Source organism: Microtus ochrogaster, chromosome 24 (genome assembly GCF_000317375.1).
Source record: "Microtus ochrogaster isolate Prairie Vole_2 chromosome 24, MicOch1.0, whole genome shotgun sequence".
Taxonomy (NCBI): Eukaryota; Metazoa; Chordata; class Mammalia; order Rodentia; family Cricetidae; genus Microtus; species Microtus ochrogaster.
The window spans coordinates 26433059-26452654 of record NC_022024.1 but is presented as its reverse complement, the minus strand read 5'-3'; the positions used below and the strand labels follow the sequence as shown (position 1 = coordinate 26452654).

General features: G+C 38.8%; 1 protein-coding gene across 2 annotated transcripts in view; it reads left to right on the top strand.

Annotated features, from left to right (window-relative positions):
- Positions 1–19596, top strand: part of Eea1 (early endosome antigen 1) — a 92739-nt gene that overhangs the window by 63597 nt on the left and 9546 nt on the right. For both annotated transcript variants that reach the window (XM_005358135.2, XM_026784507.1), the window contains exons 17-24: positions 2636–2791; positions 4672–4811; positions 6805–7135; positions 7294–7395; positions 8286–8480; positions 15024–15206; positions 18264–18449; positions 19328–19459. In XM_005358135.2, the coding sequence (XP_005358192.1) occupies positions 2636–2791; positions 4672–4811; positions 6805–7135; positions 7294–7395; positions 8286–8480; positions 15024–15206; positions 18264–18449; positions 19328–19459 (1425 nt within the window). The remainder of the gene's footprint in view (positions 1–2635; positions 2792–4671; positions 4812–6804; positions 7136–7293; positions 7396–8285; positions 8481–15023; positions 15207–18263; positions 18450–19327; positions 19460–19596) is intronic.

The window sequence follows — 19596 nt, the reverse complement described above, 5'->3', positions numbered from 1 at the left end:
AATCTTGTAACAGTCTCACCCTCTTTTTTTAGAGTTTTTAGAACCAGTTGGGCAGGTACTACAGGGGCCAGAGGAATGGATATAAAAATACTATCTGTTTTTTATAAGACTACTGTGCAGGTGTGGTTGGGCTTCCTAAGATTGTTTTGTGTATCCTAGCTAACCTAGGCCATAGTAAGAGATGAAATGTTACTTCCAAGTGTGGGATTGTTGCCTTTTCACCTCAAGAACCAGTGGTTGGGGATGTGAGGTAGGCCACCATACTTACTTTTAGCAGACAGACTGCCCGGGGCCCAGATGTGCTTGCCCCTGAAATAGAGGGAATGGTACTGTTTCCATCTTGGCTGTAGGAGGGAGTGAGGACAGTTAGATGACAACTTCTCGGGTCAGTGTCAGAGTGCTGGTGACCTTCCTCAGCTAGACTCTGCTTACTAAGAGATAACACTGAAGTTTTAAGCCCATTTTAAAGAGAAATTCGGAAGTGTATCAAATTCTAAAAGCAAATCAGTTTCCTATATTGACCCTCTACTCTAATTCAATCTTTCTCCTTAGGTAGAAATGTTTTCTTGACAGTTGGTATGTATCATTCCAGACCTCTGTAAAGCACTGAAAACATAATTACGGGGTTTTGGTTGTTGCACACACACTATTTTCCTTCATACACATGAAATCACATGCAAGTGGTTATGGTGCTTGAATGTACTTACATCTGGAAAAGTGTTTGTCAGGTATATGACCAGAGCTGGAAATGATAATGTGGAAATATTTGTAAGAGTGACCATGTAACAAACAGTCTGTATCTGAATATTACCAGAGCCATTCGTGAGCAAGAAGAAAAAGATAAAACAATAGCAGTTTCTGTAACATGCTTGATGAGGTGTTAATATCCTTGTTATTTAAAACATTGTAAGAAGGAAATGAGCCTCTAGGGAAATTCAGGCTGACCATTGCTTATCTAAAAATACCTCCAATACAAAAATTTTGGAGCAACAATGATGGATTTAGAGCAAATAGGATTTTAAGTTTCTTACTAAGGATTATTAATCTGTAAAATCTATATTTCAAACCTGAAGTCTCAAAAATTCTGGTTCTGAGCATTTCATCTGTAAGGAATACTCTACTTGTATACAAATATAAATCTGTATTATAAAGTATTCAGGTTTCTTAAGAATGAGTTACAAGTTGAGGCAATAATGAGATAGATACATTTGTCACTATAGGGAGAAACGTGTGTGTGTGTGTGTCTGTCTGTCTGTCTGTCTGCACAGAGATATACATACTGTATTGCCTGTCTGTATATCTTTGCATGAAAGTGTGTGTGTGGTATGTATGTATATCTCTGTGTGTTTCGAGAACTTGAGAATTGGGTGGAGAATGGGGAGCAAGTCTGGAAGGATGATCAAAGCAAAGTATTTAAGAAAATGCCATAATGAAACTATTACTTTGCTAATTAAAAGTAAAATAAAATAACTAAAAATACTTCAGAATTTCCATATTTTGTAGCCTTTCATCCTAAGGGAGTAATAGTTATGAAGATTGTATTTGCATCTCGGGTAGTAAATGCAAGGAGTGTAGTAGTAACCTAAGAATTTAAACTAGATTAGTAAGAAGTAGATTGGCTAAAAAGTGAGTCATACCAATAAGATGGAAATTATGCACTTATAATGTAGAAAACAATATAAAAAAGTTAGATGGTAAATTATTGTGATAAAAATAAGGACTTTTAAAAGCATTCAAGGTAGAATTCTATTTTTAGTTAATGTATATAGTTATTTGTTCATTTATTGTAGTGTTGGAGATTGAACTGAAGGCCTCACACTTGCTAGGAAAGCTATCTACTACTGAACTACCTCCTGAGCCTGTTCTTATAAGCTCATAAAATAAGTAGAAGACAAATTAATATACAGACAAGACAAGAAGGAAGAGTTATCAGAGTATTAACAGTGATTACTCATGGGTGGACTTAATATAATTTCTGTTGTATTATTTCTGTGAAACTGTGTATTCTAGTGATTTTGGTAAGTGTTACAGATGTAACAACTACAATTTTATAGAATTTCTAAATAGTGTTTTGGAAATTGAAAATATTCAACTACAGTATAGTAATCACCGTTATTAACTCATTCAATGATCTGTCATATGTTTTAATAATTTTCTAGATTATCTAAAAGCTAAAACTGACTAGAGAAGTAGCCCAGTAGCATTGCACCTACATAGCATGTATGAGGCCCTGGGTTTGATCTAGTTGAGCCTTTGTTGCTCTTGTAGAGGACCCGGGTTCAATTCTCAGTACCCACATGGCAGCTCACAACTGTCTGCAACTCCAGTTTCAGTACATCTGATACCCTCTTCTGGCACCAGGTGTGCATGTAATGCTTACAGGCAAAAAAAATCTCATGGACATAAAATAATAAATCTAAAAAATGTTTAAGTTATTTAACTATTACACAAATAAGCTTGGGACCTTACATTATGTACAACTTAATGTTTTTTGTTAGTGGGCATGGATAACCTCTGATAAGTCATTGGATGTATCTGAAGTCTTACTCCAGATATTTGCCTATATGAAATTACATTTTTCAGTTTCACTTTGAACATCGGGGTGCTCTGGCTTTTCTCCCTGTGTTTTCCGCAGGAGTTGAGTAAGGCAGCTGCGCAGCTGGGTCAGGTCACGGCGAAGTTAGAGGAGAAGCAGGAGCACTGCGGCCAGCTGGAGAGCCGTCTGAAGGAGTACAAAGAGAAGAGCCTCTCTTTAGAACAGAAGGCAGAAGACTTAGAAGGCCAAATTAGGGTTTGTATACGAACAGCTGGATTTGTCGTGCTTCCTACTCGGCCGCTGTGGAGTCTGATGAGCTCCACAGAACCAGAGACTTACGTAACAGAGAAAGGTGCCGTGGTGTCAGACTTCCAAACTGCTGTATCAATAATCTTGAATTCCATCTTCATTTTCCGTTCCTTCATGAATGGGCGACTTGTCTAAATAACCATTAACAGAGTGCTGTTTTCATTGTAAAGGGTGAGCTATGTCTAGGAGACACCAGAGAGTATAATTCTGTTGGCCCAGACTCTCCTTTTTGATATTTTCCATTTCCCTACATCTTATTCCAAAATAACACTGTGTATAGTGACTTTTTTCCCTTTCAAAACTTAGTTACTTTTTAGATTTTGCTTCTACTTTAGTAATGTTTTTAAACTATTATAAGCTGAACCTTACCTTCAGATAATTCTAAATGACGTGTTGATTTACTAAAATGAGATAATTAGGCATATCAGAGAGAAATCTGAGTTTGGAATTACTAACAGTTAAAATATTCTTAGGTTTCCTGTTCACCTGCCCTTCCATAATCAGTCGAAGCATGATGTATGACTACAGAATTATAAGGATTACAGAATTATTATTACATGGATAGCTATACCAGTATAATATGAGAGAATTCTGTTTATGGGATTTTTTAATACCAACAGTAATCATAACAAATTAGATATGGTTGAAAAGAATAGGTAATGATATGTTATATAAAAGTGAGCAGAGAGAACTCTTATTTGGGAACCTTTCTCAAATAGCTATAACTGGGGCAAGAATCTCTGGGGTGCCGTCACGTGATGAGTGGTTACAGATAACATTTTATACTGCACATTTCAAAAACCTAGAAAAATGAATTTTGAAAGTTTCAGCAGAGAGAAAAGGCAAACAAAGATATATGTCTAACTCAATTTAAGTGTAACATTAGTAGGTGCCCAGTTGGCATGTATAATGTATATTTTGTGTTTCATTTAGGAAAATAATTAAATGAGGGGTAGGGAGATTGCTCAGTTAAGGCCTGCCATGTGAGCAAAAGGACCGGAGTTTGGAGACTTGACATCCATGTAACATGCCAGGCATGATAGTAAGGGCAGAAAAGGAAGGGTCCTTGGACTTAGTGCTCGGCCAGGCTAACAGTGTCTGCAAGCTTCAGGTTTAATGAGAGATCCTGTCTCAGAAATAAGGTGCAGAGTTATTGAGAAAGACACCCAGTTTTGACATTTGTCTTCCACCCCCCGAAGGCACACAGACACACATACACACACACACACACACACACAATGATAGAAAGCACATTGCTTTTATTTAAATCTGTTTGATTTTATAAATTTGAAAAATTAGACACATGGTAATATGTATGAACTGCCTAGTAGTACACTATAAAGATAAAATCTAAACTAAGACACTAAGTAAGCAAAGTCAGGAATTTTGAATACTGTCTAATTAGGGTAAGTGGGTGTCAGTTTGAGGACTGCATGGCAAATCTGTTTATTTTTATGTTAAGCATCTTGCTATTCCATGGTTGATAGCTGCATATGCATAGATAATATATTTTAAGTGGGTATAGGAATGACCTGTTAAGTTTTGTTCAAACTTGAATTAACAGACTTTTGCTTTTTTAATTTGTTTAAGTTGATTCTTTATCATTAATTTTAAAAATAACCACTGACTTATGTAAAAAGCCTAATCTAGATTCTCTGACAGATTCTAAGCAGAATAATTTCCTCATTCAGTAGTGGTTTCAGAAAGTGTTTCTGTAAATATAGTTTATTTTATCAATAACAATTCGAATGCAGACTAAATGTTATAATATTTGATAATAGATTAGTTATTGTCAAATTCAAGTAGATGCTGTACTTCACCCACAGAAGCTAGAAGCTGATGCTCTTGAACTTAAAGCAAGCAAGGAGCAAGCTTTGCAGAGTCTACAGCAGCAGAGGCAGCTGAACACCGACCTGGAGCTCAGAACTGCAGAGCTGGGTAAACAGCTCGAAGAGGAGAAGGAAACGTAAGATAACTGTCCACTTTATTGTAACATGGGGGCCTGTTTGTTGGGGTTTCTGTCCTGCCCAGTTCTCACAGCCAGTAAGCCCCCAAAGAAAAATCACACCAAAGTCTATATTAAATATAAACTGATTGGCCCTTAGCTCAGGCTTCTTGTTCACTCTTGTAACTTAATATTAATCCATTGTTCTTATCTGTTAGCCGTGTGGCTCAGTAACTTTTTCAGCAGGGCAAGTCACATCCTGCTTCTTCGGTGGTCTGGGCAGGACTGCTAAGGGAGCTTCCTTTTTCCCAGAATACTCCTGCTCTCTTCGCTCCACCTCTACTTCCTGTCTCTTTGACCTGCCTATACTTACTGTCTGGCCAATCAGCGTTTATTTAAAACATGATTGACAGAGTACAGACAATTCTCCTGCACCACTTTGTCTCTTACGATTCTGTGTGTTCTCACTGTTTTGAGAGACAGTGCTACTTTGGGGTGTGTGTGTGCGCGCGCGCGCATGCACATCCACTGGTTTTATATACTACTGATGTTAATGTAATTGAAACAAAGTCATTGTTACTTAATTTCATTTCTCGTTATTCACTTAGTTCTGTAAAATTTGGTTTAGTCATTTTTCAGCAGTAATAATGGTACCTGTTTTTCATGAGCATTCATTTTGAGTTTTTGGCCAGTTTGAAATAGTTGATATAAAATTTTGAAATACTGGAATGTGTATATGTTTCACTTAAGAACAGTCAAGTTTCTGTTCTGAGATACTAAGTACAGAATGGGTTCTCATTAGGAATGATTTGTTTTTCAACTCTGTAGTAAGTTTTTACAGCTTTGATGTTAATTGAGTACTTAATTAACTTTAAAATTGTTATTTGTGTACCACTAACAAAATTTAACAAAATTTAAACCACTGACAATTGCCTTGAAACATCACATTAGATACACGATTTCTTTAGAAAGGGAAAAGTTATTTATACTTTCTAATTTAATCCAGTTATGCTATTAATAGTAAGTCAGAGAAATTCAGCTGTGCTGAAACTGAAGTATTTGGAGAGGAAAAGGTTTATTACGTCTTACAGGTTAGAGTCATCATTAGTGGAAGCCAGAACTGAAGGTCAAGTTAGGAACCAGGAGGCAGGAGCTGAAGCAGAGGCCATGGGGGAGTGCTGCTTCCTGGCTTGCCCCCATAACTTGCTCCGCCTACCTTCTAGTACCACTAAGAACTACCTGCCCAGGGCTAGCACTGCTCACCGTGGGCTAGGCCTTCATACATCAGTCAAAAGCTTGCACCATAGACTTACCCACTAGTCAGCTTGTGTCATGTTGACAGTAAGTAATAGCCAGTACTTTGAGTGTAAGGAGAACTCCAGAATCACTGTTCATTTTTAAAGTTGGATTTCACTTCTCATTTGTGGAGCTCATTCATTCTTGTATTAACAACGTATTTACGGATCAGTGCTAGCAGATCACTCTATAATCTCATATTTGAGTTAAATAAACAACTTGTCTTTTTTTAAGTAAAATGATTCCTTTAAAAATATCTTACTATATTATGGTAAATGCTTGATATTCAGATTCTTCAACATGAATGTTTTATATTTCTAAGGGAACAGGCAGAGTTCTGTGTCTGCTTAGGTAATAGCACACTGACTAGGTTCTTTAGGGGGCTAGAAAGCCTTTGCTGGTTGTTGTCGACTTTGTAGGATTTGTTAGCTGAATTTCTCTGATGACTTACTATTAAGAGCAGGACTGGATTAAATTAGAAAGTATAAATAACTTTTCCCTTTCTAAGGAAATTGTGTATCTAATGTGATGTTTCAAGGCAATTCTCAGTGGTTTAAATTTTGTTAGTGGTACACAAATAACAATTTTAAAGTAGACATATGAGCCATTAACATTTTAGAGAAATAAACATTTCATTGATTTCCTGGTTCTTTAAATTATTTCTTCTGGGACATATTTTATTGGTGAATTTTACATTAAAAAATTCTTTAATGTCCAGAGTGTCCAGTACAAAATTGGATCTGCAGAATAAATCTGAAGCCCTTGAAAATATTACACAAACTCTTACCAAGAAAGAGGAAGAAAAGGTGATATTGAAACAAGAATTTGAAAAGTTAAGTCAAGATGCTAAGAAGCAGCACAAGGAGCTGAGTGACAGACTCCAGGCAGCAGGCTCACAACTGAAAGCGGTGGAGGCCCAGAAAGCAGCTCTGATGGCAGAGCTTTCCACAGCGAAAGAAAAACTTGCACAGGCTTCTGACTCTTTGAAGAACTCCAAAAGTGAATTTGAGAAAGAGAATCAGAAAGGAAAAGCTGCTATCTTGGATTTGGTTAGTGGTTTGCGATTATTTCCTTATGCAGAAATTATTAAAATGCCAGCTGGGGTGTGCGCTGCGGTGGGGGCTGATTCCCTTCTATTTCTCTTTCTAAGCCAATAAACCACTTGTAAGTTCTTACTGACATTTTCTGTGTAATGTTCCTTTATTAGGAAAAGGTTTGTAAAGAATTAAAGCATCAACTTCAAGTACAGACAGAAAGTACACTCAAGGAGCAGAATGAGCTGAAAAAGTCACTTGAAAAAGAGAAAGAGGTAATTTTCTTTACTATGAATATGTAAAGTGTAATAGATCTCTGTACTTTCCAACTGCTTTCATCCTGATATGGACATCAAGGGAATGTTTATTTCTCTAAAATGTAATGGCTCACATGTTTATTTTAAAATTGTTATTTGTGATCTATTTACCACTAACAAAATTTAAACTTGTGTAAAATGTAAGAGCCAAATTAAGGAATATAAGTAAGAAAAGGAGGAAATTGAATCAACTCACCATGAGAATTTTAATTAGATAGGGTTAAAGAACATTATAGTTGAAAAAATTAATAGCTTCTTAAACATGACTTTATTTTATAGCTTTCCATAGTTTTCACTTTTAATGCTGTGATAAACACGGACCAAAAACAGGGTGGGAAGGAAAAGATTGTGGCCTACACATCCTGATCACAGCCCACCCTTGAGAAAGCCAAGACTATGGAGAAATGCTGGTTACTAGTTCGTCCCACAAAGTTTGCTCAGTTTCTTATATACCAAGGACCACTTGTCCAGGGGTGGCAGCACCCACAGTGGGCTGGGCCCACACACATCAATCCTGTATCAAAACGCCCACAGATTTGCCCACAGCCCAGATTGGACGCAGGTCCTCAGATGAAGCTCTTCTTTACAGATTACTCCAGTTTAGGTCAAATTGACAAAAAGCCATGTAGACAACGATAATATTTGATGATGGCTAGATAGCAACAAAAAGATATTTCTGTACACTTAAATACAGTTTCTAGCTATTTCCTATTGTTTGTAAAATAAGTCATGTTTGGAAGGTGACCAACAGGTTCAGCGACACCTGCCCAGAGCAGTGTGTTCCTTCAGCAGATGCTCAGAAGATGCTTGAGTGAGTGCATGAGTCAGACAGGTTTCATTTCCTTCAGACTTCTCAGCAGTTGAAGGTGGAGCTCAATTCACTCAAGGAAGAAGTCACACGGGCTCAAAATACATTAAAACAAAAGGAAGAAGAAGAACAGCGGCTTCAGGGCAGCATAAATCAGCTAAAGCAGTCAGCCGAACAGAAGAAAAAGCAAATTGAAGCACTTCAAGGAGAAGTTAAAAATGCTGTTTCACAAAAGGTATTGATGAAAATTTATCATTTTAGTAGGAAGAAAAAATTGGAAGTGATGGTAAAAATTGAGAGATTATAAATAAATTAGTATATATTTAAATTGTTGTTAAATATATGGCTCATGTTTGATACATGATTTAAGTCTGCCTGTTCATTCATTGAAAATGTCAGCTAATTGTTTAAAATTTTGATGCTAATCATTTGTCTAATAGTTGATTGATGTCTTTGTATAAAAATACATAGATATAATATTTGACATGGGTCAATTATTTATGCAACACTTCTACTGTCTTAAAAAAAACAAAGGAATTCACAATAAATCATCTTTACCTATGGGAAAATAATGACAGAAATCATGATGTGAAATGTATTTTAGAAATTCAGCAATGTCATATTTTGTATAGTATAGCTGGCATTTTATATTATACCAGAATGTTATTTCCTAGAATAAGGGGACAGTTTATTGCTAATCATCTGGTTTACACTCTTAAACACATTCTCATCTTGTCCAGAATGAGTTGTAAAACAGACCGTGTGTAGTGTGAAATACTGGAGCCACACACGCTCTCTCCTGTTAGGTTTGCATATTAATTGAGAAAGAGGGTACAATCCTTAGTCTGTAGAATAACCTAAAAATGTCCTAGAGGAAAAAAAAATACAAATTAAAAACAGTACGTATTTAGCCTTATATTTACTAGTTTCTGTTATATTACATAAAATTTTCTAAAAATATAGGCAAGTATGAAAACATTTGTCCTTTTGTGCTTTCACATATAATCAGAAATTAGGATATAATTGTATTTTTGAACTGTTTTTTTCTTTTTATTATTTTTTTTTAAATCTTTCCTTATTTTATATACCAATCCTAGTCCCTACTCCTTCCCCTTCTCCCACTCTCTCCTCCTTCCTCCCACCCCACATTCATTCAGTCTTCTGTGGGGAGGGAACAAAGTCTAGCTCATCACTTTGAGGCAGGACCAAGGCCCTGCCCCAATATCTAGGCTGGGCAAGCTATCCCTCCAAAGAGAATGGGCTCCAAAAAGCCAGTTCAAGCAGTAGGGATAAATCCTACTGGTCCCACTGCCAGTGGCCCCACAGACTGCCCCAGCCACACAACTGTCACCCACATTCAGAAGGCCTGGTTTTGGTTTCCTCTCTCAGTCCTGAATTAGTGAGCTCCCCTTGGTTAGCTCAGGTAAGCTGTTTAGGTGGGTATCCCCATCATGGTCTTCACCCCTTTCTCATATTATCGCTCCTCCCTCTCTTGGACTGGACTCTGGGAGCTCAGCTCAGTGATTTGCTGTGGATCTCTACATCAGTTGCTAGTTGAAGGTTCTATGATGACAATTAAGATAGTCAGTCTGATTACAGGGGAAGGCCAGTTCAGGCACCCTCTCCTCTATTGCTTAGGGTCTTAGCTGGGATCATCCTTGAGATTCCTGGGAATTTCCCTAGTGCCAGGTTTCTTGCTAGCCCCAGAATAGGTCCCTCAATCAAGGTATCTCTTTCCTTGCTCTCCCGCTGTCCTTCCCCCATCTTGACCATCCCATTCCCTCATGTTCTCCTCCCCCCTCCTTTCCCCTCCTCTTCCTCTTCCCTCCCTTCTTCCCAAACACCCATGCTCCCAATTTTCTCAGGAGATCTTGTCTATTTCCCCTTCCCAGGGGGATCCATGTTTGTCTCTCTGTACCTAGCTTCTCTGGGGTCGTGGACTACAGGCTGGTTATCCTTTGCTTTACGTCTAATACCCACTTATGAGTGAGTACTTTTTGTCTTTTTGGGTCCAGATTACCTCAATCGGGATGTTTTTTTTTTTATAGTCTCATCCATTTGCATGCAGATTTCAAAATGTCATTTTTCTTTTTTTTGCAGCTGAGTAGTGCTCCATGTGTAAATGTGCCACATTTTCTTTATCGGTCCTTCAGTTGAGTAGCATCTAGGTTGTTTCCAGGTTCTGGCTGTTATAAATAATGCTGCTATGAACAGAGTAGAGTAAATGTCCTTTATGTATGATTGAGCATCCTTTATGTATGATTGGGTGTATGCCCAAGAGTAGCATTGCTGGGTCTTGAGGTAGGTTGATTCCCAATTTTCTGAGAAACTGCCATACTGATTTCCAAAGCAGCTGTACAGGTTTTCATATCCATTCTGTTAGCCTGTGTCTTTTTTAGGTGAATTGAGTTCATTGATATTAAGAGATATTAATGGCCAGTGATTGTTAATTCCTGTTATTTTTCAGTGGTAGTGTTTGTATGTTACCCTTCTTTGGGGTTTGCTGGTGTGAGGTTATTTGTTGCCTATGTTTTTATGGGTGCTGCTAACTTCCTTGGGTTGGAATTTTCCTTCTAATGCATCTGTCCAGGACCTTCTTGCTTTCAGGGTTTTCATTGTGAAGTCAGGTGTAATTATGATATGTCTGCGTTTATATGTTACTTGGCCTTTTTCCTTTTGAGCTCTTAATATTCTTTCTTTATTCTGTATGTTTAGTGTTTTGATTTTTATATGGTGAGGAGACTTTATTTGGTGTTCCATAAGCTTTTTGTGCCTTCATAGGCATATCCTCCTTCTTTAGGTTGGGAAAGTTTTCTGTGATTTTTTTGAATTTATTTTCTGTGCCTTTGAGCTGGAGGTTCTCCTTCTATCCCTGTTTTTCTTAGGTTTGGTATTTTCATGGTGCTGGATTTCCTGGATGTTTTGTGTTAAAGAATTTGTTGGATTTAATATTTTCTTTGACTGATAAATCTATTTGCTCTATCATATCTTCAATGCCTGAGATTCTCTCTTCCATCTCTTTTCTGTTGGCTATGCTTACATCTGTAGTTCCTGTTCCTTTACCCAGATTTTCCATTTCCAGAATTCCCTCAATTTATATTTTCTTTATTGCCTCGATTTCAGTTTTCAAGTCTTGAACTGATTCAAGTGTTTGCTTCACTTGTTTTTTTTTTCCCCTTGGTTTTCTTGGCTTTAAGAGATTTATTGATTTCCATTTGTCTTTTCTTCCATTTCTTTAAGGGAATTTTTCATTTCTTCTTTAAGAGTCTCTGTCATCTTCATAAAGTTATATTTAAGGTTTTCTTCTGCTTCTTCTGGGTTAGGATGTTCAGGTTTTCCTGTTGTGTGACCACTGGGTTCTGGTGTTGCCACCATGTTGTTTTTTGTGTTGTTGAATGCATTCTTGCATTAGCGCCTACCCATCTCTTCCTACAATTGATGCAAGCAGCATCTTTGCCCCTTGGTCCAGTCTTTATAGTCCGTGTCTGTCTCTCTTGGACTGATCATTGCAGTTGCTGTCTGTGTCTCAGGGAGCCGCTGAGGTCTCTCGGGTTTGGGGGTAGAGTGGGACTTGAAGATTACAGGGTCTGGTCGATTAGGGATGAGGTGGTGTTGGAGCAGCCTGTCTGCAGAAGGCTTGCCTGCTGGCTGGCTAGTGTGGCTGAGGCTGGGGTTTTGGCCAGAGGCCTAGGGCCTAGAGACTGGGGCAGTCCAGCAGGGGAGTTGGTCACTCACCTCTTGATCCACTCTGTGTAGTTGCAGCCCTTTTTTTTTTTTTAACATTTTTCTGAATCTTTTTAGTCTTAAACAATTTCATACACGTATCTAATCTATTTGGTCATGCTTGTATACCTTATTCTCATCTTCATTTTTTTTTTTTTTTGGTTTTTCGAGACAAGGTTTCTCCGTAGCTTTTGGTTCCTGTCCTGGAACTAGCTCTTGTAGACCAGGCTGGCCTCGAACTCACAGAGATCCGCCTGCCTCTGCCTCCCAAGTGCTGGGATTAAAGGCGTGCGCCACCACCGCCCGGCCATCTTTCTCCATCTTAACTTTGCCACATCTTCCTAATAGGTTCCTATACTGCTTTTTTCCCCTTTTTTTAATTATTTCTTTTTTTTTTGAACTTATAGTAACATGATCTTTCCCCTCTATCTCCTTCCCCGAAATCCTCTCATATAACCCTCCATGTTCTTTTTCAAATTTATTCCTTTTTTCATTAATTGTTGTTACATATATAGATGTGTAATAACAGTTAATGAATATCATGTCTTTTTTAAAAATGCCAACTGAGTTTAATTAGGTTCCTGGCATAAACACGAGTGTGGGTTACTTATTGAAGCACGGGCCACTCACCAGTGGCTATTTCCCTGAAGAAAAATGATTCCCAAGCAGCCATTACCTGCCAGTGGCTCTACAGCTAGGGCCAGGGCCTTAGGAGCTGTCCCTGTCTGTGATGGAATGTTGAAGGGGTCTATCTTGTACAGGTGTTGTTAACTACTTTAATGTCTTCTTTTTTTGTTTTGATCATACACATTGATGTTTGAAGTCTTTTTTTTTCCTCAGAATTTAGTGTCATAACCAAGTATTTCTGAAACTTCATCTTTATATCATCAGAATTTAATGGATTAAAAAACAAATATTTTGCATGTTTTCTTTTTATTAAATGATTACAAGATTTCTTTCAGATTTAGTGTTAATATATATTGTATATGCTCTATCAGCTTCAGTAGATGATGCCAGAATCAGGTATATGACTAACAGGAATTGCAGGAACGAGGAGAGGGCGCTGGGCATGCGCTGCAGTGACCAGACAGTGCTGTGCTGGCCTAAGTGTGGAGGAGAATGGGCAGCGTGGAGCCTTCCTGTGGATAGAAGAGTCAAGGGCGGCTCTGGGTTTGAATTGGTGCACGTGGATAGTTCAGTGCCATTTATTGGAATGAAATAGTGGGGGTTTTTGGTGGCTGCTGTTTGGTTTTGTTTTTCTCGGTCAGGGCTGCTCTCGAGAATCAGGAGTTCAGGTTGAGATAGGTACCTGCGGATTGTTCAAGAGGAGATGTCATGGAAGTTCCTGGATAATAAGAGTTTGAAGTTCGGGGAGAGAGGTTAAAATTACTTGTTAAATAAAAGGTTTTTATAGTTCTAGAAGAAATCTTCTTTTTCATACATACTAGAATAAGCCAATGCCAGAAGTTTGGAGTTCTACAATATTGAGAGAGACAGTTAACTAAAAGCAACCAGTAAAATAATTTGAGGAGAAATGACCAGCAAAATAGGAAGAGAACCTGTACCATATGTCCTGGAAACTAGGCAGAAGAAAATCCTTTAGAAAGGGACGCAGTTAACTATCAACCACCACTGAGTGACCAGTAAGATGTGGATGATGGCAGGGTTTTGAAACATGGAGGATACTGATGCCGTCAGCTACGTATTTACCAAACTAACGCATCATTTTATTTTAATAGAAGTTTAATTAATGGATGCAAGGATAATTCTATTCTTGTGTATATTTTTTCTTTCATTGAAAAGTTTTTTCCTCACATATCCTGATTGCAATTTCCCCTTCTTCCACTCATCCCACTTTCTCCCCCCCCCTGGATCCACCCCCTTTCTGTGTCTCATTAGGAAACGAACAGGCTAATAAGATAAAAATTCATGTACAATTTTTAATATTCAAATTAGATAAATTAGCATTTCTGTTTCCTTTAAACATCATTTATTCATGTTGAGAACCCCCAAACTCTTACCGTCTAACTCTGTTAAATACAGTAAATTACTATAAATCACAGTCCTGGTGTTTGTTTCTCCTAGGTACCCACCCGTGGGTCTCTTTATTCTCCCAGTGCCCCATCCTTGTAAGCCTCTGTCAGAGCTGCCTCATTCTATCAAAGATATGTATTTACTTTAAAAAGCCAGGCATATTTTTCTAATAGAAATGCAGACATATTTTAAATGCATCATATTTTTATATATCTCCTAGATATTCTTAAAGATAAGTTGGTGTCTTAGAGTTTGTATCGCTGTGAAGAAACACCGTGGCTACAGCTGCTCTCATAAAGGACAGCACTGAATAGGCCGCCTTACAGTTATCACCGTGGCAGGAACATGGCAGCAGGCAGGCAGGCATGACGTGGAGGAGGAGCTGAGAGTCCCGCATCTTGACCCACAGGGAACAAGATATGAACTGTCTCACTGGATATAGCTTGAGCAAAGGAGATCTCAAAACCCATACCCATAGTGACACACTTTCTCCAGCGAGGACACACCTCCTAATTGGGCCATTTTCTTTTAAGACACCACAATTGGTTTTAGAGTAGTTTGAACTTATGTGAAATTTTCATTCTCTGTCTTGTTAATAATGATGCCTTATAGAAGTTCCCAGAATTACTCAAGTTTAAGAGTAGAAACTACATACTCATTACAGCACAGTAATGACTTCTTTCATGCAGAAATTTCTTAGTTGAGCCTTAAAATGTCATCCAAGAAATCCAGCACTGTGTCCTCTGTCAGAGCATTGTTTCTGACCTCCAGACCAGCTCCCACTCTACTGGTGGAATCTCTCTCACTTACTGTGACTGCTTTTACATTTTAAACTGGAAGTTGTTGGTTTTGTAATTCTTTGACTTTATAAATTTAAAGTGCTCTACTCTTTATTAAAATCTAATTTAGGACTTGGATGCAGTTTAGCTGGTTTTCTGAAATTTTAACTGTACAGATTTTGTTTTCTATGTGGCTGGCTTTGCGCTTGCATTCTCCTTTAAACAACGGCTGCATGTTTTAGACAGAGCTGGAGAACAAGCTGCAGCAGCAGTGCTCGCAGGCAGCCCAGGAGCGTGCAGCAGAGAGAGAAAAGCTGTCGGCGTTACAAAGCACCTATGACAAATGCCAGGCAAACCTGAAACAGCTTCAGTCTGATTTCTACGGCAAGGAGTCGGAACTTCTAGCCACAAGGCAAGACCTTAAGGTATGGAAAACTGGTGTGTTAGAACAAATCCCAGCAAGCTGTTTGTAGATGCCCATTGCACAAGGTCCTGAGGAAGCACAGGTGTTTGTAGACCAGGAAGAGAGATGCTATTGACCGTTACTGTCCCTTGCTTCCCTGAGCTGGTCTCCTGTGTGAGAAGGGTGAGAACATTCTATAACCTGACACTTAACCACGGGAGGGAGTCCTGTTGTGGCTGCTGTCAGTGTATACCTCAGGGTGACAGTGTGTACTTGGACACCAGTAGGGATGAAGAAGTCTGGCCTGATCTGCATCGTGAGCCCCATCTGCTGGATCGTTTATAAAATCCTTTGCTCATTGGGTATTTCTGTTGGCTACACTCTGTGCTATTTGTCCAGAAAGAACAGAAATGGAATTCTTATAAATTTGTGCCCAGGTAAAGTGAAAATTGTAAAACTATCCAGAATTAAACCTAAATCTTCTCATCCCAGTACTTTCTTTTATGTCACTTTATCAGACATCAGAAAAAGTAAGAATTAACACTGTAAAGGTTAAGAAATATGGGAAAGCTGACTTAATGAACAATAGGAACAACAAGGGACCACAATTTATTCCCAGTGGGATGCTATATTTGGTGCAATCACTCTGAAGTTGGTAGTTGATGCACTCAGTGATTTACCTATTGCCGTGGGTGTGGCTAGGTTACAGGCAGTGAAAGAACAAAGATGTGAACCAGGAGGAGCGTTCCAAGGGAAGCAATGCTGAGCAAGTGGGAGTGTTTTAGTAGATGTTCAGACAGAGGGTAGACCAGTAGCCCTTGGCATCTCCAAAAAGACTTCATGACAGTCTTTCACCTTGACTTCAAAGAACTGATTAATGGGTTTCATAAATTTAAGTTTTTAGAGGCCATGCATTTGAAATCTTATAAACTAATGACACTTGGAGTGTTTTGTGGGCATTTTGACATTATTACAGAGTTTCTTAGGGATTCTACTGCTTTTTAGGATTTAGCAAGCTTGTTGGGCCAGAATCTCTACTACCCAGTTATAGTTATAGTAGATTATACAGTAGGCTTTGAGATGCACTTCTTTATTTCAATGCTGAGATTAGACTCATGGTCTTCGTATGTCAGGCAAATATTCCACACTAAACTATACCCCAACCCAGTAAATCTTAATTCTTTTAAAAACCTTTCCTTGACAACATCTAAGCCTGATGTGGGATTTCTCTATGTATGCTGTGAATACCATTGGTCAATAAAGGAACTGGCTTGGCCTGATAGGGTAGAACAGAGCTCGGCAGGGAAAACTAAACTGAAGGCTGGGAGAAGGAAGGCAGAGTCGAAGGAAAAACCATGGATCCGCTGCCAGAGACAGACATGCTGAAACCTTGCCGGCTGTAGGCCATGAGCCTGGTGGTAAAATATAAAATAATGGAAATGGCTTAATACTAGATGTAAGAGCTAGCTAGCAATACACTTAAGTAATTGGCCAAGCAATGATTTAAATAATATAGTTTCTGTATGATTATATTGGGTGTCTGGGTAGCTGGAAAAACAAATAAGCGGCCTCCTCCAGCACAGGCCGGTTGCCACACTCCTCACTTTGCACAGAGTCTTACACTGTTTTCCTGTGTATCTGGGTGGTGAGCATTTGCTCAGCTTTTCTGTTCAGTTTCTGCTTTACATGCCGTTCCTTCTATGCTAAGGACCATGTTATGCAGGGTATTCCGTTAATAATTGATTAATTATTTTAAAAAAACCCAAGGTGACTCTGGGTATTACCTGACTAAATCTGAAAGGGTTTAGACTTCTACTGGCTGTTATTAAAGATTGAGCTTTATACTGAAAGAATTCTGAACTGATTTACTGGTAAGAAGTAACCTTCCTTTTTTAGAAGCATAATCTTCAAATTAGATATTATTTACTTACTCATTTGTTTAGTTATATTTGAGTCAGTGTTTCACCGTGTTTTCTAGGCTGCACTCAAACTCATGTGCAGTCCTCTTGCCTCAACCTCCCAGTACTGAGATTATAGACATCCATGCCCAGCTTCACTTAGTTTATTAACTATGCATTAGGTGCAATCCTAGCTGGCAGAGTTCCTTTCTTGAGTTGCATCATCTGCCTTGTTTTCAAGGGAAGTGTTTCTCTAGTGAGAACTGGGTGCTTCCATCAGTCAGGTCTGGTGAAATATGTTAGTCTTCACCTCCTGCAAATTCTTAGCAGAAGCAGCTGGGATAGGATTTCACTTTTCCTACATTCTCCTCCCGAATGTAACTAACAGGCACTTTGGCTTTCTTCCACCTCTGCTTCTCAAAGACGAGCCTTAGTAACTGATAGAAACGGACCTCACTCCTTATTGGTTATTGTCCTCATTGTTCTCATAAAAGCAGCTCAAGAACAGAGGGTTTATTTTGACCCACAGTAGAACACCATGATGGGAAGTCCAGGACCCAGGAGCTCAGGATCAAGCCTCATTGTCTGTAGAGACAGATGTGTGCTGCTGCCCGGCCCCCTTGCTTTTGTCCTTGCCATTCGGTCCAGGAGTCCCACCCATGGAATGGCACTACCCCCATTTAGATGGGTCTCCCTGCCTGAATTAACCTAACCTAGAAACTCCTTCACAACATACTCAAAGGCTGGTTTCCATAGTGACTCAGAATCTATTAACACGACAATATTAACTACCAAATGAGGGACTTAGCGCAGTCAGTGGCTATGACATTAACTACATCCTGTTTCAGCCCCGAGAAAGGCAACTCAGAGGATGGGCCGTTGGCTGGTCAGAAAACAGCTTTAAATACAAGACTAAGTTCATTTCCTGAAGTTTGTTATCAGATTGACAGTTTTGAAATATTCCCTATGACAAAACTCTGTCTTGTTTATCAAGGACATAATAGATCCTAGGAAGTGTGTGTGTGTAATATATAGCATTCAACTGTATTTCCTTTTAAACTGTTTTCTTTCATGTCTCACTGACATGTGATTATGTACTGTTTGCTATTGTACTTTTATTAACTGTTATGCTTGTTTAAATTTACTAATCATATTAATTTGAGGATATAACTTTTTATAAGTCTGTAGAAGAGAAGCTCTCTCTGGCCCAAGAAGACTTGATTTCAAACAGAAATCAAATTGGAAACCAAAATAAATCAATTCAAGAACTGCAGGCTGCCAAAGCTGCTTTGGAGCAGGACTCAGCAAAGAGAGAGCAGCTGCTGAAGGAGCAGAGTAAAGCACTGCAGGACGCCCAGAGGGAACAGGTAAGCTCCCTCGGAGCCGGATGCCCAGAGGGAACAGGTAAGCTCCCTTGGAGCCGGACTTGCACAAGTCTTGAAGACCAGCTTGTCAACCCCGGCTCCAGCGTGGTGGCTCCCAGCGGGTCTGAGACTGAGAACGCGTGTGTTGGAGCTTCTGTGCTTCGTCGCCTCTTCTTGCGGTGTCTATCCAGTCTTCTTACTGCTTTTTGAGGGTCTATAAACATGTTTTTCACACAATAGTATTTTTGTTATATTCCCCAAATTGAAATTTTCCCTTTAATTATAGAAATCATGAGTGTTTTAAGGAGTGGGGATTGTGAAGCAAGGGACAGCATTCAGGATTTATGTCTCAGGTTCTGACAGGCGATATTTAATTGGTGCTTAACTGCAACAATTTTAGCTCAAACATCTTGTTTTAGTGTTAACTCTATCCCTAATAGATTTTATAAAAGGAGGCAGAGGCAGGCGGATCTCTGTGAGTTCGAGACCAGCCTGGTCTACAGAGCTAGTTCCAGCACAGAGAAACCCTGTCTCGAAAAACCAAAAAAAAAAAAAAAATTATTTTTATTTAAAACCTGAAGATTGAAAAGTCTACCCAAATTAGAGAACCGTATATAAAAACAGTGATAGCGCGATAGCAGTTGTGGAGGTGAGTGGTATCTCTGTATGTCACAGCCTTACTCTGCCGAGGCGCCGTTCACGTCACAGGGTTTACTGTAAGTCTTTAACCTCAGCGCTGACATTGCCAGGCTAGGTGGGAGGGGAAGATGCACATTCTGCCCTAGTTAACCTCGTTAGAGAGGCACAAGCTGGGGTCATAAATAAACATTTTAGCATACTAATTTTTAAGTAGATGCTTTAAATTTGTAATTTCTCTACAGTCGGTAAAGGAAAAAGAACTAGTAAGTGAAAAGTCTAAGTTGGCAGAGATGGAGGAAATTAAATGTAGACAAGAAAAAGAAATCACTAAACTCAATGAAGAACTCAAGTCCCACAAACAAGAAAGCATGAAGGTAAGTCACAGTATCTTTTCCTTGTCTAGGCTGTGTGTTTTCTTTACATTCATCTGTAAGTGTATTAAATTAGACATTGAGAAAGGACTCACCATGTGATAGACATGTTTTTATTTACATTCATCTGTAAGTGTATT